At 39.3% G+C, this 27,277-nt stretch overlaps 1 protein-coding gene and 1 non-coding gene across 13 annotated transcripts in view; one reads left to right on the top strand and one right to left on the bottom strand.

Moving 5' to 3' along the window:
* Window positions 1-96: 96 nt before the first annotated feature.
* The window catches only part of SLC4A7 (solute carrier family 4 member 7), a 93,482-nt gene continuing 66,301 nt past the window's right edge, over window positions 97-27,277 (top strand). For 7 of the 12 annotated variants that reach the window (XR_003533005.1, XR_003533004.1, XR_003533003.1 and 4 more), the window contains exon 1: window positions 110-284. Coding sequence is in view for 8 of the 12 variants with exons in the window: in XM_027675425.1 (XP_027531226.1) it covers window positions 237-284 (48 nt within the window). In the remaining 4 variants the exon portion in view is untranslated. Of the gene's footprint in view, window positions 285-714; window positions 763-25,933; window positions 26,044-27,277 lie in introns of those variants that run through there. The other 5 variants (XM_027675433.1, XM_027675427.1, XM_027675429.1 and 2 more) reach the window with 4 other exon arrangements.
* TRNAG-GCC lies at window positions 19,692-19,762 on the bottom strand. Its single transcript has one exon. It is a non-coding gene; the product is annotated as a tRNA-Gly (tRNA).

Raw genomic sequence — 27,277 nt, 5'->3', positions numbered from 1 at the left:
CCGCGCGGGGCGGGGGCAGCGGGCGCGCCGCCGAGGCGGTCCGGGCTCAGCCCCCGGCGCGGCGGAGCAGTCGTGGCCGCCCCGTCCCGAGGGCACCGGCGCCGCCCGCCCTCCCTCCGCCAGGCAGCGAAGCCCCCGCGTCCGGCTCCCGCTCGCCGTTCGCCTGTCGCTCCGCGCCCCCTGCTCTCGCTCTCTCTCGCTCTCTCTCGCTCCCGGGCGATCTCGGCGGGGCCGCGATGGAAGAGGAGCGGGCGGGCGAGCAGATGAGACCGTTGCTCACCACGGTAACGCGGGGGTGCGGTGCGGTGGGGGGCGCACAAAGGGGCTGCCGCGGGGCAGCGCCGCGCAGGGGCCGTCCCGCCCCCCTTCTGCCGGGGGACACGGCGGGGACCCCGCTGTGGCTCCCCGGCCCCGGGTGCCGCCGGTCCCTGAGCGGGCGGGGGGTCCCGGCCGCTGTCGCCCGGCGTGCCCGCGTGCCGGCCGCGTGGCCGTGTCTCCCCCCCCCGGCCCCCCCAGCGCGGGGCCGGAGCCCTTTGTTCGGCCGCGGGCTCCGTGCGCTCGGCGGCCGCGTCTGCACGGATCCCCCCTCCGCCCCCCTCGCCTTCCTTTGTGAGAGCCCCACGGGGCTTGTGCCGGCGGCGGCGGTGGGCGGCGCGGCCGCCCCTGGCCTCGCCTTTCTGCCTGCCCCGCTCGCTGACGAGTTCCTGGGCGAGGGAGAAGTGCGCACACATGGCAAGCGGCAAGCTTCCCCTCGCCCTCGTGGTACGCGGCGGCGTGATGGGGACGGGTTTCTAATCCTAGGGGTGGAAGTGTTGTTGGGGGGCAGATGGGTAAAACCACGGAGCTGGGGTTCGTTTCCTTCCCGGACCTGTGGCTCAGTAAAGGAGGCATGTGTTGCCTTACTTCCTGTGCTACTGAAAAATACATGTGGTTCCACGGTTGTAATTTCCCCTCCCTTCGAATGACTCAAGGTCTGGATTTTGTTAATGAGCCTTTGAGCTCTTATTCTGATGTTCTCCTTCAGGGCCTTTTCCAAAAAGGTGTCGCACAGCAACTTGTCTACAGTGCCTGAAGAGGAGGCTTATGTAGTTTGTAACACAAAGCGTGCTGTGACAGAGAAATAATACTGAAAACACATGCGTTTTCATAGTTTTTCTGTTACTCTTCAAGGAGAGACTTGAGTCACATTTGATAAAATTGGCAGTCTAATGAAGTATTCGCTTCCTGTGACATCAGTATGTTCAGTGTGTTTTTCCTTTGTTATAACAAGAGTGTTGATAATTTAGTGGTTCAAAGGTCCATGGATTTTGCAAATGTTACGATCTTTGTAAGTTGACTTCAGAAGTCAGTGTTTTGCAGATCTGTTCCAGACCACTTCTCCACCGCGTCACTGCCCCCAAAAGGCATATTCCCAATTTATGTTAGATTGTTCAAGATAAATTCTGGGTAAGAGCAGACTGCTTGATAGGTTTAATTCATGTTAAAACTACGTTGCTTCTCTGTATCAGGTGTCTCTTCTGAGCTGGCAGGAGAATACTCCCATGTAGTAAAGAGATGCTAGGCTTTGTGGAGCAAGGTGCAAAAACTCTGGGTTTCGAGTTTGGGGTTAAAGTTGAAGATAGTAATGGTTACGCTCAGGTGAATCCAAACAAAAAGAGGATTGCAGATGATGTGAAAGTCAATGTGTCTTGAGCACATTTGTCAGGCCTGGCAGGAGTCATTAGGTTCTGTTGCTACAGAAATTAATTAGGGTTTTTTGGGACTGATGCAAAAACTGCTGTGCTGTTGGTCATTTTTGATGTAGGTTTTTTAAACAGAGGTGCTCAGTGAAGTGGTCCATGTTGGTTTCCTTGCAACAGCAATGCCTGACCTCGGTGCCAGAACTAGAAAAAAGGAATTTCTGTAGAAAACACAACAGGTAAATGGCTTATAGAAAAGACAGAACATGCTGATCTTGGGCAATTACATAGTATAGCGCAATATTGGATTTGTTGTGGGTTTTGTATGGGAGAGGTGAAATTTTAGATACACAAAAGCTACTTAATCCAAAATATGAGTATTTTTGACAATGCAGCTTGACTTAATTTTTCTAATCCTGTGTTTCTTGACAGTACAGGCCACCTTCCTGCTAGCAGAGCTTGCTGAAACTGCTTACATATGCATAGCTTTTTCAGAGGTAAACATCTCAGTAAGATGAAAGGACTTTGTAGAAAGTGTGAATCAAATTTAAGAACTTAAGTGTAGTGGCTTAAAAGTACAGGAGCATAATCAAACAAAGAGTTCCCTAAAATTTCCTTTTCTTCCTTCGTCCAGTGTTATTTCTGTGTTCATATAGTATTAGATATGTGTTAAGTTCTGGTGCCTCTCATATGGAGGAGCGCTTCTGTCAGTCGCATGTTCCCTTCCCCCTCCATTTATTTAATCAAAAGTATAAAATATCCTATAACCTTGCTTGTTTTGTATTTTAGGTCTAGTCTTAAAGAAGAGAATCATCAAGTGTTTAGGACTTTGGTATTTTGAGGAACCTGCTTGGTGGCAATGTGTACATGAAAGTTGGAAGGGGGAGGTGAAGCAAATACCTGATAGTTATTACAACCAGAGAGGAATTGATGATCAGAACATCTGGTATGACTAAAAAATACAATAGGAAAAAGACATGGAACTGCATAAATCTGTGGTCCTTTCATACCTTACATACTGTAAGCTGTTCTGCCCCTCATCTTAGAACAGCTACATTATTATTGGAAAACCTTCACTAAAGGACAACAAAACACAAATTAGTTCAAAGACAAGAATGGATTCAACAGTCTGAGAGTTGTCAGCCTAGTAGAAATGATGGCACAGTGATATGATAAGGGTCTATAAAACTGCTTTGGAGAGAGTAGGTGAACATGGAAGAGGAGGCACACAGTCAGATCAGAGTTAGGTGCTTAGTTCAGAACAAACAAAAGGTAATTCTTTACTCAGTGTAGGGATTCACAGGTATACTTGTTATACAATGTGTACACAAAAAGTTTTTGTGGACTTAAGGGGAGGTTGGACAAGCATTGGAAGACAAATAGATTAAGGTTTTTAAATAGATGAACAACAGCCTTGGGAAGTCTGAGTTTGGAGGTTGTGAGAGTGTAAGGAGGAGCTGTTATATGCTTGTCTTGTTTTGCCTCTTCCCTCAGCAGCTACTTATGGTAATTCTTCTTGGGTTTGTTTAAATAGGAGTGGAATATGGCGGTTTGTTTTCTGTACAGTGGTGAGTTTGACAGTTACAATAATGGTATTAAAATGCTTGATACTCTGTACCAGTGATCTTAGATCTAGCTTCTAGGTTTTGTCATTATGCTGTTCATTACTGTGTAGTTTGGTGGACTTCTTTGCAACAGCTGTAAGTAGCATCTGAAGGAAAATATATTGCAGTTCTGTTTCTAGGTATTTGCAGGTAATATTTTCAAAATACTTTGTTACCTTAAAAAAAAGTAGATGGAAACTTTTTTCTTTTGGTATTTGATACTATTTCATGTATCTCAAAATGTTCACAAGGTAGACAGTGCAGTAAAGTTAAGTAATGGGTTTGTGTTTTCTTTTTCTTTCGATGAAGCACATCTGTTTTTATCACTAATTCTACTGTAGATGATGATAGAACTGAAAGTGGCTCTGTTGGAGAAGGGTGTATTTCCAGCTTCTCCTTCTGGCTTTCCTAATCAAAGCAGTAAAGTACTGTGGTCTGCTATATCTCACTGAAGAGGGCATTTATGTCCTTGTGCTTTTTCTGAAGTGGCTATGTGGTTGTCTGCTGCTTTTTATTTTTTAACAGCTGTGCATGCACATTATCAGCTGGGTTACAGCTACTTTCATCTGCTGCCTTCTTATTTAACATGGGGCTTTTGTGATGTTAAGTCAAATGACAGGTCTGAAAAGTATTATGCTGGTGAATATAGATTTTTTTCACATTAACATAGTAAGCTTGAACTGGTGTTTTCCCTTTATGGTTGGACAAGGGCAACTGAGGGTATGTTTGTACTGCATAATTGAGGACTGTGCAGGAAACTCTCCTCCCCCACAAGTTTGTGGCATCTGGCTGAACACATGCTCTGCACAAGTTAAAGCAATACAGTTAAGAGTTGTGTGACAGTGTCCTAGCTAAATAGCCCTGATCAGAGAGAATTGTACTAGCTTTGCAGCCTTGCAGTCTTGAATCTATGACTGGAGAGACAAGCTGCTTTTCTGTGTTGTGCTGTTTGGGTATGGTGCATGCCTCATACAGCTTGCACCATGTAGTGGGCCTCTGGATTAGAGTATTGTAAGCTCCTGTTAAGTGCATATCTGGCAGTCTTTTTGAGTTCTTGAAAAGTTACCATGGCTGTCAAAAACTTGATGTCTTACTTGAGAACTTTCATTAAGCTTCATTGCAGCAGTTCTATTTACTGTCCAAAATAAGCTATAAGGTATACCGAGTTGAGTATTTGTTGCTTTATATCCATGTGCTTGATCTGCTTCTGCAGGTGACTTGACATGTCACCATAATTGTTGTTGGCCTTTGAATATTGATATCCTTACACAAGGATATCTGTTCCACAGGACCTTTAGTGGCCCTGAAGTAGTAGTCATACTTAGTAAATAGAACTGCTCTATAACTAGTGATTGATAAAAAGAGTATAACTTTGAATATACTTGAATTTAGCTACAGATGGTCTCCAAAGAATACTGTCATGCTTTTGGTATAGCACATTCTGGAATTATAAAGTTTAAGGGCAAATCAAATTTTTTACTAAAATGAGGGTAGCTGTCCAGCTAATATTTTGAAATAGTGATATGAATAGTGAGGCTCAAATGAGGTTTTTTTATATAAGCGGATGGAGTTGAGCACCATGTACTGCTTAATCCAGTAGACCAGTGTCTGAATGCAAAAATGAGACTTTAGATTCTTTTACAGATGATCTTACAATGCTCTTAAATATGTATTTCTAAATTTACATTTGCACAATTACCAGTAAGTGAAAATACTACAACATTATTTTTAATAAAGTGCAACGGTTGTGTTTAAAATGTTGGTCTTTACATTTTAGGAGCTCCTTTTTGTATTATTGAGACTAAACATTAATTATGCAAGCTTACCAAATCTACCTTGCCAGCATATCTCAACAGTTATTAGAAGGGATTATCTGTCTAAGAGTCTTATGTTAGTTTGTGTTTATTACCCTCAGAGTTCCTTGTTTCACTGGGAATTAAATTTGCTGCAGTAGAGTGTCATAACAAAGAAAATGTGTATTTTAACCAGTAGATGGAGCCATTTTAGTTACATATCAGTGTGCCTATTTATCTAAGTTTAGAAAACTTAGTTTCTTCAAGTCTTTTCAGTAATTTTGTCTTTAGAGTATGGCTTATGGTGGTTTTAATAATTTCTTTACCTACAGAAAAGACTAAGTGTTTTATTCTTCCAATAACAGTGCCAGGATTGTATAGTAGGAAGGCTATTCCATTTTTATAAATGTGGAGGAAAAAAGTGAATGCTTGCTCTTAATGAGAATTATAGTTATTTCTGTAAATTGTCCAGTGTCACATGAGTAGAGCTCTATAGCCTTTGTACATCTTGTGTTGCCTGAAGTAACGTTTTGGAATATTGATCTGTGGTGGTATATATCTGACAGTCTGAAGGCTCTTGCGACTTCTGCCCAGGAAAGGCTGTTAGCTCAAACTGAGGTTTTGTTTTCCCTACTCTAGTGCCTTAAACTAAATTGACTCAGAGCTGTGTAATGAAATGGTTGTCCTATTTGGGTATACTGGCACCAGTTGTTTTATTTCAGCAATGCTGGAGTGCTTCATAACCTTGAAATACCCCTTGCTTATTAATTCTAGCAAGTCCTGTTTTAGCAGAAGTATTCACAGTGCTGTACTCATTGTATCATCCTGTATCCTCCTTTAGCATCCACTTTTATAAAAGGTATATTTATGTTTTTCTTGGAGTTTGACTCTTTGCCCCTGCATTTGTCCTTAGCAGTGTATTAGACCTTCCCTTTCTCCTACTCTTTTGTCTTCTGCTCTGAAGGTTATGTTTGATTAACACAATGTCAGCTTGAAGAGTGGAACCTTATTCAAATCTTCATTTGAACTCTCTCAATATACGGTATTTTGTGAGGTATAGGTATGTCACCTTCTTACCCAGAATCCTACTGTGAGAGATTTTGAGGTTTCTTGTGACTCAGTGGTTTGGGTTTTTTTAATTATTTTGTTTGTTTTTCTGGTAAGGTGTGGGTGTATTTTTTTTTAACTTACTCAAACTAATTGGAAGTTTAAATTTTCTACAGGTGATATGGAATGAATACTGATATTTTTCATAGTTGTGCTGGAAGGCATCTAGACTTACCTTCTTGGAGAATGGTTAAGATAGTATCCTGAAATACCATAATATTTTTAAACTTAAAAACACACTTGAAGGTTTTTTTAAACTTAAGTAGATGTTTCCGGATTGGGCACCTGTTGTCAAACTGTTGCTCCAGTTTAACAGAATGTCTGGAGTCTGCCTCCAAGCAAACTAGAGCTTCCTGTGAATGAGGCATGTGGGTGGAAGCTGCTGAGAGGAAGTGGGAGTTACAGAGAAGCATCCCCTGTATGTTGGAATTCTGCTGTTTGACCTACTCTGCCCTTTGCTACTGTTCTTTCTACACTACAGCTGTACTATGATGATCTGTTAGCTGAGATCTGCTTTCAGGTGGAGTGAACTGAGGAATCATATGAAAACTTCACTGTTTTTTTCAGTTATTATCTTTTTACTATGGGGGCATGTGTGTAATGAGAGTGTGTATGTGGAAAGAATGTCTAGAAAAACTGTGCTTCCCTAGAGTGTAAAGTGAAGATTTATTTTTTCCCTTGCTCATTGTTGCACTAGACTGATTCCTCTGCATTTTCCATGACTAATGTCTGCTAAATATATGCTGGCTGTGTCTTGACTGGGATCTATTTTGAGATGAAGAAAAAAGCAGCTAAGTTATTGTGAGTACCTAGGTTGTGGCAAGGGTAATGATACCAGTGATTCCTTGCTAGAAAATAGTTAAGACTTTGCTTCAACAAAAAATGCTGCCTCTAAACACCATGACTGCTTCATTAGCATATTATCATCAGACTAGAAAATCAATAATCAGGCTACCTTGTGTGTATATCTTTGTTACCAAAGAACAGAAAGACATTAAAGCAAACCTGTTTTCATAGAGGTGTTGCAATAGAATGTCGTTTGGTGCCCATTTTTCGACTGTGATTGCTTCTCAGTGCAAGAATTGTTTTGCCATGTCAAGAGATTCAGGCTGCTGTGTTCTGGATCTCAAAAATCATGCTAAGTGGAAGCATGCGCGATTTCTTTCTTTTGGACAGGGTTATGAGTAAGCTAGTACAGCTACTAAATCATGTTTATTGCTAACTGATCAGACTTCAAGTTTGCATTTAGAAGCCCTGATTCTTCAGATTTTCTCTTATATTTTTAAGTAAAGGATGTCTGGCAGATGTTGATGTGTATAACACCTTGTTGTACAAAGGTCTTTTTTCTCTTTTTTCTGTATAACTTCCCTTTCAGAGGAAAAAAACAACATGTGTATTCTCCTCCTTATACTGCCCATCGCATCCATCGTTAGTTTCAACCACAGCAGAGCTCTGGATTATCTAAGTCTACCCCTGCGCGATTAGACAATGTCTGTGTATTCCTCCCACACCTGCTTCCACTTGTTATGTACTCTGTTTTGCATTTGAGCTCAGCCACAGGTTCCCTTTTCTTTCACATTGGTTCATTGTCAGGCCTGCTTGAATTCCTACATGCAGGAATGGTTCCTCTTGTGCTTTGAGGAGGTTGGTCTTGAAAATCAGCCAGCACTCACAGGCCTTCCCTTCACCCTCCATGGTAGTCTTCCAGGACATTCTACCGAGCAGATCCCTGAACAAGCTGAAACCTGTTTTCCTAAGTGTCATGTTGCAACTGTATCTACTGGGTCTTGCACTGTATGCTGTACTATTTGTCTTTCTCACTTCTCTTAAGACTTCAAACTTCACAATTTTCATGGTTGCTGTGGCCAAGTCTGCTCTTGGCTTCCACATTTCTGTCTGTTTCTTCCCTGTTTGTGAACAACAGGTCCAGTAGAGCATATTTACTAGTTGGCTCATTGGTGACTTGCATCAAGAAATCATTTTCAACAAACTCAAGAAAATTCCTGGAGTGCTTGTGTTTGGCTGTACCCTACTGGCAGATGTGAATGGTTTTAGGCCCTGGTATGTGCCAAGGTCATGTGCAATCATGCAGCTTCCTTCAGCTTTCAAATGAAGGCTTTTTCTACTGCCCCTCCTTGATCAGGAGGTCTGTAGGAGGCATCTAGTACAAAGTCAGCCATGTTGCACTATTCTCTGATCCTTTCCTATAAGCTCTCGAATGCCTTGTCGCTCATTCCAAGTAAAGCAGTGTGTGTTGCAAACAGCCCTTTGCATGGATTGAAACCCATGTTCTTTACTTTCCCAGGCTGGCTTTTCTAAAGAGTCTCTGTCCTTCCATTGCAGCACTCCAGCCATGTGAGCTGTCCCACCATCACTCTTAATTCCTGTGAGGTTATAGCTCTGCAATGGTGCATGGACTAAGTCCTCCTGTTACTTCCCATGCTGTGTACATGTACTTGAGATGGGCCCACAGACAGGCTGCTTCTACAAGGGAAGAGTGAGAACCTTCTGTCTTGTGTTGCCCTTGTCTTCGCTTCTCTCAGTGTGACAAGTCTTATTCACAAGCTTATTGCGCCTGGTGACGAAAGTACTCTTGCCACACGTTGTCAGATGAATCCTTGTTCCCGAAAGAGGTTCCCGTGGTCATAGCAGTAAAAGTTCTGCTAATAACTGATTATTGACCCTCTGAATATATCTACTCTATCCTGAGCCTTTTGCTTCTCACTGGAGAGACTGAGAAACACCACCTCAGCTACCTTGCCCACAGTGCTCAGTAGTCACTCTTGATTTTCTCAGTAGTTGCATTTTGGAAATGTCATTGGTGTCCATATGGATAAGCAGGAAAGTGCAATAGTTTGAGGATTGGATGAGCCTCAGTCCTCACAAAACAGTGTTCAAAAAGCAGAAGACTTCCGAGGACCTCCTGCTTATGTTCGCTGTTGTGCAGTGTGTTCATCCCCTCCTGCAGGTCTTTCAGCTGGCCACTCAGCACCTCAAAGACAGCACACCGCCATCAGATGAGGGAGCACACTGTGATCCACAGCACCAGGGAGGGGCAGCGGGTGCTTCCTTCAGGCCAACACCTGCATGGTGACACCCTCCCTGTGCAGTTCTTGAAGTTCAGATCTCTGATGTGTAAGGGACAGTTAATTTGGCAGTTGTTGGAAACTTCATCTTGTAACATGTTGCACAAACTTGAACAGTGCTTCAGGGCCCTTTTTAGTTTTGTGAACATCGGTTAGCTGCCTCTCTTGTCTGAGCCCTGGGAGATGGATACACTGCACAGGGGTTTATGTTGTGAAAGTATTAAACTTTATCATCTAGTTCTGTCCACAATATGGGTTTAAAATACACATTTATGCGAACGTTTTGTTCTACTTCCCGTTGGTTTCTGATAGGTATATCACTCAATATTATTTTAACAACTCAGTATTGTAAACTTACCTCTAATAACTGCTATTTCTTCAAGGCAGCTGTTCTTTAACAGTAATCATTTAAGTTTTTATTTGGCTGGTGCTGTTGCGTTGGCTGATGTTGCATAATTTCTTGGCTTCTCTGCTTGAAGGGACCAAACACAACAGATTTTCCTGTTCATGTTTTGCCAGGTCATGTGCCTGTAATGATATATATCTCTTTCACTTACCTTGAAATACTTAACAACATTTAATAAATACCTCATCGTGTAGATGGGAGGCAGTTCTGCCATATTGGGGATGCTTCAGTTGAAAAGCCTAAACTTTCTTCTCTTTCTCTGTGTGATATCTGTAAACATAATTTGTTGTAGGTGGAAACCCTGCGGCTTTATTCTATGTCCTAGGAATTACTTTCTTCATCTGTGTCTCCTTTAAAGCGAGATTTTAACTGAATAATGCTACTGGGGCTTAGTAGGGCTAGGCAAAACCAGATCATCTTTTCTAGTTGCTCCCCAGAAAAAACACTTAAAAGAAGGTATGCTGTGGGTTCTCTGACTAACTTGTGAAGTCAAAGGACTGATTGTGAGCTCTTCAATTACATTTCTAAACAATAATGTAAAATTATTTAGACTGCTGCCAGATTTATTGCTTCTTTGTTTCTATTTAAAAAAGGCTATTGGAAACATTGTATTTAAACTTACAGCTTGTTTTAGGCTACTGATTTTTGGATTTTTTTTTCCTTTGGCTTGTATAGCACTATTGTGAGGATATACTATTATGTAAGCACATGCATTTCTTTAACATGTCAGACATATTTCCAGACAGACTTTGTGTACAAAAAAGGAAATGAGAAACTTCTTAGTGATTAGCCACAGTTGGTGTTACTGTTAGTGGTAAATTCTTAATTTTGTTTGTCAAATAACTACACCCTACCAGCCATGAATTTTAAAACAGTTTATATAAAAACAAACAGATAGCATCTGATGATTGTTATGACTCATTTACGGAAGTGATAAAACCCAAGAGTAGTAGAGATCCTTTCTTTTTTCAGCTTGATTTTTTTTATTAATATTGCCGCGCTTGCATGCCATTGAGAGATATCAAAAAAGAAATTAAGAAGGCAGTTACTCTAGTAATTAATATTTGGTTGAGTCGTAGATAGTGAGATAACGATAGAACGGAGAGACATGTTTCAGCTTGTAAATTAAGTTTACAAAACCAGTTATTGTACAGTTTTAATTTTAGATTGTAAATACAATCAATTTGATTAAAGCTATTCTATCTGATTTTTGTGGAAATTCTTGCATTTTAAAAACTGCTGATATATGTCAATCAAAAAAGGGAGAACAACCTTTTTTTTTTTTTACATCAGTGTTGCCATCCATCACCTGCTTTAACTGCTGTTGTTATACAAAATGCTTACAATTCAGCATATTATGTAATATACTTTGCTAGATCAAGTTTGATTGCTTTTACTGAAATATGTAACTGTACACGATTCTGTGTGTTGTAAGGATAAATATTCCTGGGCCTTGTTTTATACACAGATGCTCTAGATAGAGCTTCAGCTGAGGAAGATCAGTTTATTGAGAAGTTGGGAGTGTTTTTCCTTAAAATCAATGGAAGGAACATTTATTTTCAAACTAAGTAAAATTATAGACTCTAGCCTCTAGAACAAGACACCCTCCCAAAAAAATTACCAATCTGATCACCAAGAAAGAGAACAAATTAAATAGGGATAGGATGCTGGCTTGTTTGGTTTTTTTTTTAATGGAACAGCTGTTCACCAAATGATTTTGTTTGACATGATAAAAAACCTTATTTGTCAAACAGAACATTTTGTTTGACATGATTAAAGGTACATAAATTGCATTTTATAGACACAGTTTCCAGTTGTTTATAACATTTGTATATTGCAACTGTGCTTGGTAGGTAAGCCTGTTGGCTTATAGTTCAGGAAGAAGATGGCCATATTGTATTGAGCGAAGCCAAGTAGTATTAGTCTGAGGCTTTAATTCTCAAGCACAAATTAGTTGCCTTGCTACGAAGACATAAATGAAGGGCAAAACATAAGTAGGGAATGGAGGAAATTTGTTATGCTCAAGGTGAAAGAATATATCTATTGTTTGTATTCTGTGCTTCGCATTGACAGAACCTTTTGAAAAGTCAGGCAAACAAGAAAGTTCAGTGTCTTTTCTTGCTGGTGATGGCGCTGATGTACTGTAACCCATTTGGTATATGGGATTTTAGCTAATCCTAATACAGCAAATAACTTGGAATACGCTGCTTTGTTAAATAAGGTAATGAATTTTTCTCTGTCACATTCAGTGGTTTGTTATTTGCATTTACGGTAGCCCAGGCTGGGTGTGTGATGAGTATAAACTTCCGGATCCTGGAGGCAATGTGGAAGATGAACATTTGCATGTTGAAACAGTAGTTCTCAAACCAAGTCTGGTTTCCCAGGCCACATTCCATATGCTATACAAGTGGTGTGCCCTTGCTAGTCCACATATATCAACTCTGTAGTTGTGTTTTCTCTGGGGGAGGGGTGCAAAGTTTTCACTTTGAAAACTATGTTGGAGGTTGATGCATTCACAAATAATTAACTTCAGCTTTTTGACAAAAGGCATTTTTTCTGTTTGGCTATTCTGAGAAGAAATGTGTAGGGCTTGTTGACCACTGTTTAGATAAGGAATTTTCAAATAGCTAAGGCTGTAGTCTTTGTTACAGAATACTTTGAGTTGAAACTACCACTGGGGCATATTTTGAGTAAAGTCAAAAGTGTCCACTTCCTGGTGCTGGGGGAGGTCTGTAGCCAAAAGGTGAACTTGGTGGCAGTGAAGGCACCCGGGATCCAGGAAAATGTGTATCTGTTTTCAGAAATAGCTTCTAGAGAATGCTGGCAGTATCTCCAAAGAGAGATTTAAGTTTGTTTTAGAAGCTGCAGAGGTGGCAGGAGCTGGTGAGAGACACGGACAGTGGCAGTACAGGTGTCAGGTGCTGTGAAAGCTGTTGAAAGCCCAAGGGGATTGCAGCTGGGGAGCTGAGTACTTGCAGAAGTGACAGAAAGGGTACGTATGCGTGCTTGTTTCTGGAAGTAAAATGAAAGTGTACAACATGCTTGAATTTCTACTGAAGAGTAAAGAATACATAACTCCAAGATGGCATATTGACTTGTGTGTTGTGGCCTGCATTACTGCTACTTCTTGTCAAGCTCAGAGGATCAATTGTAAGTAAGGCTGTAAATAGCTTTGTGTATTATGGCCTCTTCATGATATGGAGAACCTGTTTGTTGCTTCAGTTGTCTCATGGTATAAAACAGGCTCTTGGGTGAAGACAGAAAAAAAATTCTCTCCCCCCATCTTGAGGGTTGCTAAGAAAACCACCCAAAATGCCATGGATGGATACAATATGCTGTACAATTTAATGAAGACTGAACAATGTCTCTTTATTGGTGAACATTGTGTGCATTTATGTTTAAGATGTACTAAATTTAAATGGAAGAAGTTATATTGTTACAGAAAGGAATGGATGTGACCTTAATTTGCAGAACTTATCTCCTGTAGAACTCTATCTCAAAATACTTTTGTCTTGTACAAGTCTAATACTTCACTAACAGATCCTCAGTAAACATTTTAAGTCTAGTAGTATTCCTGAAGTGAAGCATAAGATAGGAAAGAGGAGAATAATCTGGGAACTGCTTTCAACCTGCTCTTGCTTATATAGGAATCATTAAAATAATGGTCAAGAAAGTGGTTTATTGTGAGGAGTGATATGGGGTGAAGGAAAGTTGGGTGGTGTCCTTCTGTAGGCTCTGTGGTCAAGGTAATTGTCAAACATTCCATGGAAAATTCATGTGTAACAGCAAGCAACAGAGATGAGTTTTAGGCATCTTGACAAGGCTTTCCCCTTTTATTTTGGTTTACTATTTGGTATCCAGTGCTTTTCTTTGTTAGAAGGAGGGTGCACCTGACTTCTATCCTTTACCTTATCTCTTTATGATCAGTCTTAAGGTTGGATTCTATAATCTTGGAGGCCTTTTCCAACTGAAATGGTTTTGAGTTGACAGATGGCCTCAAAGTACCGGGAACTGCAGAACCTATAAGAATAATCCTGCTTCCCCCTTGAGATACATCGTGATCATGCTTTGAGACAACCATAAGCAGTTATCTCCTAATTTTGCATTACCAGAAGGGACAAAAGTTCCAAATAAGTTACATGCTTTATATACTATCTGATAACAAGGTCAATAATCCTATAGCAATCCAAGTCATAAAAAGTCCAAACCCAGAAACTGTTTGTTACAAGTAAAGGAACAAGACTGAATGAGCCCATGGAAAAGAAACAAAGCTCTTGGTGCAGTTGGTCATGGAACTCTTCGTAGATGAGAAAGCTGGTCATTGTTAAGTGTCCTCTACTAATTCTGTAAGCTAATGTGTTTAACTTGTAGCAAGTAGTTTGACAGAAGTCTTATTAATGGGAACAATGATTTATATCAGAGTTGTTCAGAGGTTAGATGGAATGAAACAGCCAGAATTACTTGCTTTAAACTGAATAATTGGATGTGGTCCTGTCATAGTGTTCTAAGACCGCACTTGAGAACAATCAAGACTTCTTTTCATCATAGAAAGTGCTAGAGAATATGGCTACAGCACAACAGAGAAGCCGAGGATTTAGCCATTTATCTTCCCTTACAGCTGAGGGCTATGTGAGGTTTCTGTTTTTAAATATTTATGGTGACTGGTTTTTTGTGTTTCTGTTAGTGTAATAGGGAGGTCTGTAATTCAAGGCCTGCTCATGATGTGTTAATAAAGTGGTCCCTGAGTGTCAAGGCAGCGTCGTGTGGGTGAGTTATGTTCATGGCTTCTTAGTATTATCCTGTTGCAAATGGCTCCTTCAGTGGCTTCCTAATTTACAATAGTTAGAATTTTCCTCTGCAGTTCTATAAATTTCCAATTAAAGCAACTTAAGCAGAGGGATTTTTTTTTGTGTGTGTTGTGACTATATTGCTATTTGTTCATAAAATCTGGGTGAAGAGGATAGTGCTTGAAAAACTGTATTTGAGTTGATGCTTGATTAATAGAAAGTGTTGAGAATGTTCCACTTCAGAAGTGTGAGCTCTGATATGTCTCCATTAAAATCATAGAAATCATAGAATCATTTAGGTTGGAAAATACCTTTGAGATCTTCAAGTCTAACAAACTAATGTTTGTGCATTTATTAATATGCATTGGCAGTTCTTTTGATAACATTAGTAAAAAAGACTTTAATCAAGTTAGTTAGCAACACCTGGAAAACACATGAATGGCTATTTGAAAAAATATGGAGGTTTTCTGGAAAGGTTAGTTACAGAATGTAATACGGCTTTAAAGTGTCAATAAGTACATAGAGCTATTAAAGTAACAGAATTGCTATTTAAAGAAAAAGAAAATGGGTGAATTTCAGGAAGCCCTTAGTGAACTGTCTCTTGCATCAACCTCTTCTTCCATCCTCCTTCTTATAAAGTGTTAGGCAGTGAATGTTCCTAATTAATCACATCTCTTAAAACTACATGCTTATCTTTGTCTCCTAATGCTTCTTAGTTCTTCTAGAGCTTTTAGAAGTGTGGGGCTGTCTTGCATATTCAAATTAAGACCTAGAAAAGAAGTGAAGCCTGCTGATAAAGTGGTTCCAAAAGTCTGAATTGTGGTGTAGTTCCTCTGTTGTGTAGTGTGTTCAGGATGATACTGCTTAGGAGAGAACACATGTTTATGAATATGTGTAAGTTGCTAATAACATTATATATACCATATATACCAAGCATCCAGTTGCACTATGGAATGAGTCAAAAGTAGAAACAAGCTTCAAATACATAGAATAAACTTTTCTTCAGACTATTTGCTTTGTTTTATTTCCTAAACATTAAGTGTAAATAAGCATTGCAGCCTTTTAAACTGCTTTTTGTTTAACATATTTCTCTTGCTGTTTGAGTATGCAGCTGGATAATTTTCTTCAATAAAAAAGACTAGAAGAACTGTAACAATCGAGAGTGATGGATGTTGTCTGTACTACTGTACAATAGCTTCCTTTCTGAGGTTATCAGAACACCATTTTTTTTTCCGTTTTGTAGTCTGTATGACAACATTTCAAATGTTTCAGTGCTTTGACCTCAGTTGTCTGAAAAAAGTTCTCTTCTCTTGCATATCTTACATATCTTGCGTATCTTTCACTTGTCTATGAGTGAAAATTGGGGGTTAATGGCAGGATCAGTGCATGCAAGAGATTTTTGAAGTGTACTGCTTTCAGGTTCTCCCTAGTGTCCTGGTATGGATGTTGTAATTTTAAGCTGAGCTATAGTTCAGTTTTCCTTTATTGGGGGAGCTTCCTTTTGGCACAGTTGTTCTGTCCCACTGAGAAAAGGGCATCTTACCCTTTGAGTTCCTGTCAATGTACAGGGACCTCAGACAGCATAAATAGCTTTTAGTAGACAGTTGACCTGGTTATAAATATTTTAAAATAGTCATTTATTTGTCCCATTTTGCTTGAATGATTTTGCTTTATATGCTTTTTTTTTTTTAAAAATAATGCTTCTGTTAATGTTGATTTTGATAATCAACGTTGGTTCAAATTGAAAAGACAGATGCTTTTGGAAACCTCAGTTTTTGAGGAAGTCTATAAAAGGTGGGTAAATCAGATATAAAATTATTGCTTCTACTTAAATGAATTAAATCTCAGACAGAAGCTCTGAAGTAGGTGCTAAGATAAGCAAAAGCTATTATGTCGTGCTGCCCCAAATATCAAAGTGTATTCAAATGTTAATAAAAAGGTACCACTTTCTGCCAAAGTTGAATGCCTTATTGTAATTCAGAGGCAGTCTCATTTGATTAAGGTTAGAGTGCAGTAGAAGCCAGTTTGATTCTGTTTGTTTTGTACATGGGAGATCTTTACAACATGCTATTGGTGACACTTTTCCAATCTAGTTTACAGGCAGTTGATTTTCTTCTGTAGAGTCAGTCCTGTGAAGAAATGTAACAATAAAACCAAATAATTTGGTGGATAGGTTGATTTCTTTCTATTTGTCCGGACTTAGGTGAAGTAACACTGGAAAAAGGGATGGATATGCTTGTAACATGCATATGATCTAGACAAATGAGAAACTTTATCATTAGAAACATGGGGAGTTGCCTAGAGGACAAGTATATTCAAATTTTTCCTATTTAAATATGTCTTAACATGTTGCTTTTGGCGGTAGGTGAGAAAGTTTCAGTATTGCTGCTCTTAGTTGTTGTTTCCTCACATATCTTGTGTTTATTTTTTCAAGCTCTCTTCTGTATCAATTTGAGGTAGAACCCAGTCTTTTGGAATCATGGAATGATGAAAGCTTGGTTTAATTGCTAAAAACCTTCAAGTAAAGATGTTCTTCACCCCCAGAAAAACCCAGTTGAACATTTAAAGTTGTATTAGTGCATACGTAATTAAGATATCTGATTGCAGAAATTTACTTGATATGATAACATGTCCCCAGGGCTGTGAGCTGTGTTGCTCTTAATTTATATGTCACAGTAAAAGCAATTACTGTATTCTGTGTAGATGGCTTCTCTATAGATTTGATAGTATCAGAAAGAAATACTTATTCTCAAGACTTAGTTTCTAAATAGTTAGAAACATAATGCCATTTTTTTTCTTTTTTTTTCCTTATCTGGTATTTGAAGAAAATTCATTTGGTTGCCAGATACAGTTGCCATTGTCTAGATCAACTCTTGCATTTTTTTCAGCATTTAAAATTTCCCTGCCAGCTGTAAAATCCTGAATTACAAATGTTAAGATAAAGTTCTTGTAGCTATTGGATGTAGCATATTTGATTCATATTGCTGGAAGGTCTTTTGCTTAGGTGTCCAATCTGGATGATGTATTTTATGTATTTGTCTTAATGTTTGGTTTACTGTATATTTGACTTGGTATTTTATTTTTCTGTCTGTTAAAAGGATCAATTGTGTTTGTAAGGACATCTTAAAGGTGTTGAATCTCTTTTCAAGTTCAGGCAGAGAATGCAGGCGGGGACTTTTTGTCTAGGGCCATGACTTTTATTTATGGATGCCAGCCTTAGAGTTCCTAGGGCTGGTCAGAATTGCTGTAGTTGCATCTCATGGAGCATGGCTGGTGTAAGTTTACTCTGCAAGTTCAAATTTGCCTTACAAGAAAATCACGGCAGTAGAATTTTTATGGGTAGACTTTATGCAAGGCTGCGTAATTGTCTCTCTTCCAGAAGTCAATGTGAAAGCCAAAAGACTAAGCTCTTTGTTGTGCATGCTCCAATTTCACTTAAAATCAATCTTTACTTTAACTTGTATTTGTGCTACTAGATGGCAGTGTACTGATTAAAGTGCATGGAAGTGTGGTCTATGGCTTTATTAGGAAGCTAGGTAACTTCTGTTGCTTATTTTAAAGTAATTAAAAATGCATTTTCAGAGAGCACCCTTTTTAGTAGTTCTTGGCTGGTTAGAACTCCCATGCAAATGATGTTAAAATTCTCTAAAGCAGAGAATTCTAAGTGTTACACAAATCAAGAGCAACTAATTTGCCTTCCATGTGTTGGATGTGGTCAACTTTTCTTACTAAATAGCCCCTCAAGTCATAAATTTACAATAAGAGTCCTACAGCATTATTTTTTTCTTTTACAAGAAAAGTATGTGGGCCTTTCTTAAAAGTACTGTATTGTAGATTGTCCTCTACATAGTTATTCACAAAATGAAAAAATAATAAAATACTACAAACAGTATCAGTAGTTTGTCCTTGAGACAAAGCATGAAGTAGCTACAAATGAGGAAGGTTTTCTTGTTTTGGCTAATTTTTAGATCTCTGTCTCAGTTTCCCTTTGCATTTTGTGAACTGAACTTTCCTGTAAAATTAGTATCATATACAATGACATACATGAATAATTTGTGTCAGAATCAACACCTTACTTTTAAACTGACTTCTCCCAGAACCTCCTAGTCAGACATAGTGAAAACTTCTTAGTACATCAGAAAATCAGCTACTTGCTTTCTTTAAACAGAAACTAATGGAGTTCAGCTGCATAGCTTTACATGATGTTAGGCAGGGCAAATAAGGAACAAAGTGGATCCCCTTTTAAATCTCTTCAGTGGCCCTTCTGAAGGACCTTAGATTGGCTCCTAGAAGTGTCAAGATCTGAGAGTTTTTTGTCTAATTATGTCTTCTCTTATAAAGGTTATTTTAGACTTTTCAGACATATAAGATACTCTGTTGTACTTGAGAATTGCAAGAGGAAAGTGGAAGACATTTTGACAAAAAAGTACATATCTTAAGATATGGCTTCATGGTAAGGGTGAGCTGGACTAATTAGATCCTGATCTCCGCAGGGGAGGTGTCATTCTCATTTTGTCCTGTCTCCTATCCCGTAAGCTGATTAAACTTGTGAAGCTGGCAAAAAACCCAAACAAAAACGTCAAAAAACACCCAACAAACTGAAACAGAACTTGGCAGTGTTAGCTTTCTGAAATGAATATTAACTAAGATACATGTTTACTTAGAATTACAGAATCATAAAATGGTTTGGGTTGGAAGGCACCATCATCTAGTTCAAGACCCCCTAGCATGGACAGGAACACTTTCAACTAGACCAGGTTACTCAGAGCTCCATCCAACCTGGCCTTGAACACCTCAGGAATGGGGCACCCACAGCTTCCCTGGGCAACTTGTTCCAGTGCCTCACCACCCTCACAGTAAAGAATTATTCTAAATATCTAATCTAAACCTACTCTTGGTTTGAAGCCATTCCCCTCGTCTTGTCACTAGATGCTCTTATAAATAGTCTCTCTCCATCTTTCTTGTAGGCTCCCTTCAGGTACTGGAAGGCCACAATTAGGTCATCCTGAAGCCTTCTCTTTTCCAGGCTGAACAATCCCAGTTTTCTGAGCCTTTCCTCATAGGAGAGTTGCTCCATCCCTCTCATCATCTTGGTGGCCCTCCTCTGGACTCTTCAACAGGTCAATGTCCTTCCTGTGCTGGGGGCCCCAGAGCCGGATGCAGCGTTGCAGGTGGGGTCTCACCAGAGCAGAGTAGAGGGACAGAATCACTTCCCTAAAAGGACCAACTTGCATTGGCCGGGAATCGAACCCGGGCCTCCCGCATGGCAGGCGAGAATTCTACCACTGAACCACCAATGCTAGTGATTTTTTTAATTATTATTATTATTTTTTCAGCTCATTTTACACCTTATCTTTATTTAAAAAAAATTTTAATAAAACAAAAACTTTTATGCCACAAAAAACAAGGCACTAGCAATTTCTTGGATCTTCCCATCTGTTCTTCTACTGAAGAACTTTGCTTTCACAATTACAGGTTGCTTGGGTAGCTTCCCCTTGCTCAGGACTTTGTGTGTGTAGCATCAATGCCTGCGACCAGTCCAACCTTGTTTTTTATGTAATTGAGCCTTTTCTGTTCGGTTACAGGTGTCTCTACTCTCTGCAAATTGAAAGTAGCACGGAACTTTTGGTTTCTTTTCAAGTAACAGTGTGTCATGCTACTTTTCCGAAGTAAACAGGGTGATATTTGTCAAAGTTCAAGGCTTGCTAATACACTGGTGACTAGCTGACATTCAACATGTCGCAGTGGTAATAAGCTAACTGGTATGCCTGATAAAAGTAGATTTCAGTACCTTGAAGTTACTCAGCATAACTTGGGAGATGTAATTTGTGGATTTTTTTTTTTACATTTTATTAAAATAATCTGCAAATAACAGCACCTGAATATTCTGTATGTTACAGCACTTAGCAAGTTAAAAATTTATGATGAAATTCTGCCCTACTTCAGATTGCAGTGGTCATTAGCAGACCTGGAGCTTTACTTCCCATTCTTCCTGCCTTCTTTTTAAAAAGAAACGTCGTGGGCCAGTGGAGTGCTGATTCCTTCTGCTGTATCAGTTGCCTGCTACTAATGTTGGAAACATTGCTTTACGTTCCCATTATAGCTTGCTGAGTTTTGATCTGTTGGTAGTCATTTTTGTTCACTCTAAGAGTAAACGTGTCAGTAAGTTATTTAGAGATACTTGTTTTGACTGGGATGCAGTTATATGAATGGAGAATTTGAGACACGGGGAAAGCTGAAGGTGAAGAGTTAAGGCTTGAATTCATGTGAATTGTTGAGATTCATGGTCTTTCACTTTCCTATGGAGAGAAAGACATGTATGTAAATATTCAAAAATTGCAGCATTCATTGAAAGAATAATTTTTTTATTTATTAGCTGTTGGTAGTTGGTGGTCGTGTCAGGGAACTGTTCTTTGTGGGTGTAGCTTGGTTGTATTTGAAGAATCTGCCCTAACTGAATAATTGGATGGTTTGACTTGTTTAAAAAATTTTTTTTCTCTTTTCCTTTTCTATTTTCCTCCTCAGTTTCTGCTGTCAGGGAAAAGCTTTCTTGTGCCTGTACTTCATTTAATGTCAATACAAACAAGATAATTTTATCTGCCCCTTATTATGCTATTTCATATCTGGACTCATCAGCTGTTTGCTTCTATGCCATCTGTTCTAGGAAATTAATCTAGAGGATGAATGTTTAGTATTTGGACATTAACCTGTTGGAGTGAATCCGGAGATGGGCCACAAAATTGATCAGAGGGATGGAGCAACTCTCCTATGAGGAAAGGCTGAGAGAACTGGATAGTTCAGCCTGGAAAAGAGAAGGCTTCAAGGTGACCTAATTGCGGCCTTTCATTACCTGAAAGGAGCCTACAAGAAAGATGGACAGAGGCTATTTACAAGGGCATGTTAGTGACAGGATGAGGGGAATGGCTTAAAGCTGAGAGTAGGTTTAGATTAGATATTTAGAATAATTCTTTACCGTGAGAGTGGTGAGGCATTGGAACAAGTTGCCCAGGGAAGCTGTGGGTGCCCCATTCCTGAGGTGTTCAAGGCCAGGTTGGATGGAGCTCTGAGTAACCTGGTCTAGTTAAAGGTGTTCCTGTCCACACCAGGGGGTTAGAACTAGATGAGCTTCAAGGTCCCCCTCCAACCCAAACCATTCTATGATTCAACATACTTGTAGAAGTGATTGTAAAGCATTTAAACATATGGCAAGTGGTGAGGAATATGTTGTAAAGTGAGCAGGTTTGAATTTAGGAAATCCTCATCCTTCTGTGTGTGTGTCCATACCACATGTCCTCCGCCCCCCCCCCCCCATAAAAAGAAAACCAAAGAGTAAAAACCCAACCCCCTCAAACTCCCAAAAATCAAATCACCTCCCCCCTCCTAGCCTATATGTGTGCTAACCTCATGCTCATACATTTTGGAGTGAAATTCTGGGGGGGTTCTGTTTGAAGATGGTCAGTTTCATCCCTCTCTGCTGAGGGATGTTTTTGAGTCCAGGGGTAAGTACTCAAAAGCTTTACACACATCTCTTGTTCTGCTTCATCAATGTATGCAGATCAGGACTGTGGGGTGATTAATGAAGTAGTACAAAGTACAGTAGAAAGCATAGTAATCTCACTGTTAATGAGGATTTGGATTATAAATTTCAGTGGTGTCCTCTCTAGAGAGTAAGTTCTCAGCTGTCCAAACGATGTGTAATTGTATAATTCCAGGAGGGCTTAAGCTAGTGATCTTGCCTCATGCTTGTTCTCAGCATCCCAGTGGCTCCTGTCAGCTCTCCTGCAATGTGCTGCGAAACTCGAGTCCACTACTGCAACAATACACCAGAGAATATCTGCACAGAATACATCTTTTTTTTTGTACTCTTTCCTTTTTTTTTTTTTTTTTTTGGAAACACCCAGTTTCACGTGTATGTGCTGATACAAACTGAGGCAAGCTTGAAGTATGCTATGCCGATGTATGCCTTGGGATCTAGCTATTATGTGGAAATTTTTTTCTGAAAAATACTTGAAGGCAGTCGGACTTTTGGATTTTATGGCTAGTTTTAATTCATTAAATGATGAGCCACTGTTTGCAAAAGTCTCTGTGTTCCCTTGCTAAAGTAATAACATCTCCTTGGAGGTATACCTTAGATTTAATTTCTTTCTAATAAGATACTCCTAGGAAGCTGTTCTTCTTAATATGAGTTAGTAGGTTCCCATTTAATAAGAAGCTGAACAAAACCATCCGTAGTGGTATTTGACATACTAACATTAGACTGTGTCATACAACTTGCCCCTGCATCATCTTAATCCCCTGGCACCTTGCCTGTCTCCTGGCTCCCCCATAACCTGGGCCAGACTTGCCCCCTCCAAAATAAAGTCTCATTTAGAAGTATTGTCTTGCTGTCTCATAAGTATTTCTTGGTTTTTATATTCTTTTCTAAAGAGAGGTGCTTTGAGTTTGTTAAATACTGCCCTTTCAGATGCATGAAGAAAGGTAGCAGTGAATCTGTGTTGTTTTTTTGGGGCTGCAGTATTGGAAAAGATGGTCATAGTATCATAGAATATCTCGAGCTGGAGGGGACCTATTGAGGTCATCAAGTCCAACTCTGTACTCTAATTTGTTCATACAAGGAACAAATATGAACAAATGTTCATACATTATGGGTGCAATTGGATTATTGAGTTTGGATTATGGGTGCAATTCATAACACCCCAATCCTCATCCCCCAAAACAGAATTTTAAAGTATCAATAGAAACCTCATACTAGATCTACCAGTTTACAGGGCTAGGTGTATGGGTATGTCAGTATGGCTTCTTTGCAAGCAAAGAAGCACTTAGTCTCCTTGCGCTCATATCTGGCTCTGTCCGATAGCAACTGGGCTGGAGCTCATGTGGTAAATTCTGCTGAGAGCTCAGTCCTGCTTACTGCAGCTGCTTTAAATGTCCTGCCATTTCAGAATGGCGCATTAGCTCTGCCTGCTAGACACTCTGCAGACCCTGCAGTAAGGCAGTTCACTGCCACTTCTTGGTGGACTGGGATCATAGTTCTATATCGCTTGTGAAAAGGTGAAAAGATCTAGGAGCTCAAAAGAATATATTTATTTTTGTCTAGATAAGGGATATTTACTCTTTTGGACCTGTCTTTCAAAAATGTGATTTTATAGACTGAGATAAGATCAAATAAGTGTAGCTTGAAGAGGTATAAAAGTGAAAATTAAGAAGGATATAATGATAAAGAAAGTGTATGTTTCCTGATAGCTACTTATGTTTCTTTTTATTAAAAAAAAAAAAAAGTCCTCATAGACTTCACAGAGATTCTTTTGCAGCATAAAGCATATGGTTAAAATATTGCTGCAGCACAAATAGTTCTGCTAAGTTCTCACTGTTGTCACTGAACATGTTCAAGGATGTGATAATTTTAAATATATTTGCCTACAGTTTGTTTTAGAATACTTCTGTAGTTAAACATGTTAAGACAGTTGCAGTTTGAAGTTGCTGTGTTCTCCATTTAATGCAAAGCTTTTTCCTGATATTTATTCTTAGGGAAGAGCAGATGTTTATCCACAAAGTGTTATGGTACAGGACTTAAAAGACAAAACCTTCCATCTGTTTGAAAAAAAAACGCGTTTATACTTTGGAGCGTTGGATTTTTCAGCTTGGCTCTTCATGAACATGTTCTTTGCTTTCTGCTTTTTAAAAAACGAATACAGCTTCTGAGTGTTTTTTTTCTTGTTTGTTTGTTCCAAAATTGAGTGACTGTTAACTAGGAATTGGTTGACTACAGCCTGTAAAGAGATTTCAGTAGGCTGCTTCAGAGAGGTGGGATTTTTTTGTAAGTTTCCAAACCAAGCAAGTATTCTTTCCCAAACTTATAAAAAGAATAATAAAAAAAAAAAATCAAACCTGTGATTCCCACCGCACTTATTCTATCCCAAAGGAATACGGAGCCTCTTTCCCCGTCATACACCCACCCTCAACCTAAACAAACCATATTTTTGAACTTGTACCAACTGAATTACTTCTAGTATGGATTTATGCTAAGGAATAGCGCATTGAAATATGGGAGAGTCAGGACACCAGGACACAATTCAGCAGAGCTGTTTCAGTATTCATCTGTGCAGGTGAAGAACTGTATGTATCTGTGCTCTGCATTAGGAAAAGAACAGGTTTGATTTGGGATGCACAGTTGAGAAGAGAGCACTAAGAGTTAGGGTATCTGATATTTTTGTTTGACTTTGTGCTTCCTGTATGAATCATTTAGTTTATGGTCATTTACGTATGGCAGCAGAGAGACCTTCAAGAGCTTGGAAGTGAAAAGATGCATACATGTTTTAGAGTGAACATATATTTCCAGAGTGGAAACAAACTACTTTTAAACTCTTGTCAGCACTATCTGAGAATACTTTTTTTAGTCTATGAGTTATTGAACTATTACTCTAGTCCAGAATTTTCTGGACTGAGAAAGACAGCGAGAGGAACTGATTGTGGCCTTCTATTTCTCTGCAGCTAGGTGATAAATAGTCTTCACAGTTGCACAATGTGGCTGGTGGCATTTGCACCAAGTTTATGAACAGTATGTTACTTGTTTTATTTTGTCCAAGTTGTTTGTTTGTTGGCATGGCACCAGTCCAGCTTCATTACTAGAGTTCTTGTCATACAAGAAGTAGAAATGAAAGAAGAAAAAACAAGGAAGGCAGTGGCATGTCATGAAGGTTAAGTTATGGATAACACCTTAAAGAGCCGGTTTTCCCATGCATTTTATGATGGGACAAGGAGATTAAGGTATGTGAGTGATGAAGAGGGAAAGAGCGAACTGAAGCTCTGAATTTGATCTGCTTGAGCAAAGGTTGCGTTTTTCTAAGGTTGGCTTAAGTGAGGAAAAAGTACTGCTACTCGCATCATACCTGGAACAGAGAGCCATCTTACTCAGGCGAGAGACATGAGGTTAATTGCAGTTAACAGCAAGGCCTTTTTACCTCTTCAACAGGAGAAAAAAAATAAATGAGGGGTTCTCTTCTTAGGAAGCCCTGGTTTGTTTTGTCAAACAAGAATATATGGCTTGTGTAAAAAAACCCACCTGCTTTAGAATGGATATTCAGCAAAAGGTTGATAATGCAGCAATAAACACAATTAGCAGATGTTTGACTTCTGGGTTGTTCTGTTCTGGGACCTGAGGTACAAATATGTTTTCCTTTTGTAGTGCTAATGAAGTCTTGGATCAGAGCAAAAATATTATCTTGGAGCTGTTCTTAGCAGCTGCTGATACAGAAAATGTTAAGTCTGGAACTCTGTTTCAGTTCCTTTTTTGGTATTCTCTGAGCTGGAATTGAAGGCACGCCGTCTTGCCCATTCTGCTGCTGTGCGACCCTGCAGTAGCTGTAATCAGTGGCCTGGGAGATGAGAGACTGGAGCGGGAGCGATTGGCTGGAGAGCAATTTCCCGGAGTACATCTGTGTCAAGCAGAGCGAGCTAAAGCAGTCATGTATGCGCAGGCTCTGATCTCTTGGGAGGTTCATTACAGGGTCTCGTACAAGGGCATTCTCCGCTTCTGCACATCAGCATGGAAGAAGCTCGTCAAGGGAAGAAAATGCAACCTGTATGTAAATAGCAGCTGTGTTACTTAATAATGGCTAAAACGTGCTTTGGTGCAAGTGATATGTAACAGCTGTGTCTCAGAATGGTGTGCTACCTTAGACTCACCAGTTGTGGAAGAAATTTTTGAAAGATCTGGTGATAGAAATAATACTTTGAGTAGATATTTCTGTATTAGGGAAGATATTAGCTCTGTTGTTGAAATTGCTTAATCATAGTAACCACCTTAATTCAGAAAGAAAATATGCTTTTACAATTGTGAGAGCATACTACCAGATTTTGAGAGTGGTTGAGTGTTATGTGTTGGGTTATTTTTTATTTTTCTTTTGCATTATTTTGAGTCAACCTTTTTTAATTTGAAGGTTATCAGCTGTGGCTTTGAGTGATTCTATGCAAGTATAGCAGGGATGTTTCTGGTAGTGAATCTTGAAATAATCTATTGATTGTTCTTTTTTGACCAAAAAAAAGGGAACTTAATGAGCTGTGTAACTGAGGTAAAATGATCATGGAGATAGCATTTTCTTCAGACCTGAGTGGCACAGATAAAAAACTCCATTTTTGGGGATTTGTATAATGAAGCAGTGAATTCTAATATTAGTATTACAAGCTATTGCTTAGCACTTGTATGGGTTGTTGTTACCACTGCCATGTAGCTGCAATGCAGTGTTGTAACAGGGTTTACTACTTTAAGAGTTTCCTGGAAATTAAAACTTAGGGAATGGAATTTTCCTAAGCTGTAAAGCTTTACAGATTCCTGAATTATTTTATATAAATTTTATAAAATGACAAGTACATTTTCTATTTCCTTGTGTGAGCATAAGATGTACGAGTTTGATTTAGACATGTTAAAATGCATCAGATTGCAGTGGCCTTTTGTTTGTAAGGGTCTCTGTAGAACAGTGATCGATTTTTGATTTTCGTTGTGATGCTACTTTCAGCTCAGGACACAGCACTCTATCAAGCATGCATATGCCTAGAAGACTAGGTAATGATACAAGGTGGCTCGTTATAAGGCTTCTAATACTTCTGCTTTTTTTAACTGTAATTTCAGAAATTTAGGTGAATGGAGATGTGGATTTTTTTTTGAATGAAATTTAGTCCTGTGAGGCAGTGATAAAAAGCAACTTTGTAAAATAGCTACTATAATATTAGATATGCAATTTGATATCTTGTGTTGGATTGGTGACATTACTTGCTAAGATTATGTGTGGTGGTAGATTTTCGGGCTTGCAAAACAC

This window comes from Neopelma chrysocephalum, unplaced genomic scaffold (genome assembly GCF_003984885.1).
Source record: "Neopelma chrysocephalum unplaced genomic scaffold, ASM398488v2 Primary Assembly neopelma1_26, whole genome shotgun sequence".
Lineage (NCBI taxonomy): Eukaryota > Metazoa > Chordata > Aves > Passeriformes > Pipridae > Neopelma > Neopelma chrysocephalum.
Note: the sequence above shows the minus strand (reverse complement) of the source record. Positions and strands in the feature narration are given on the sequence as shown.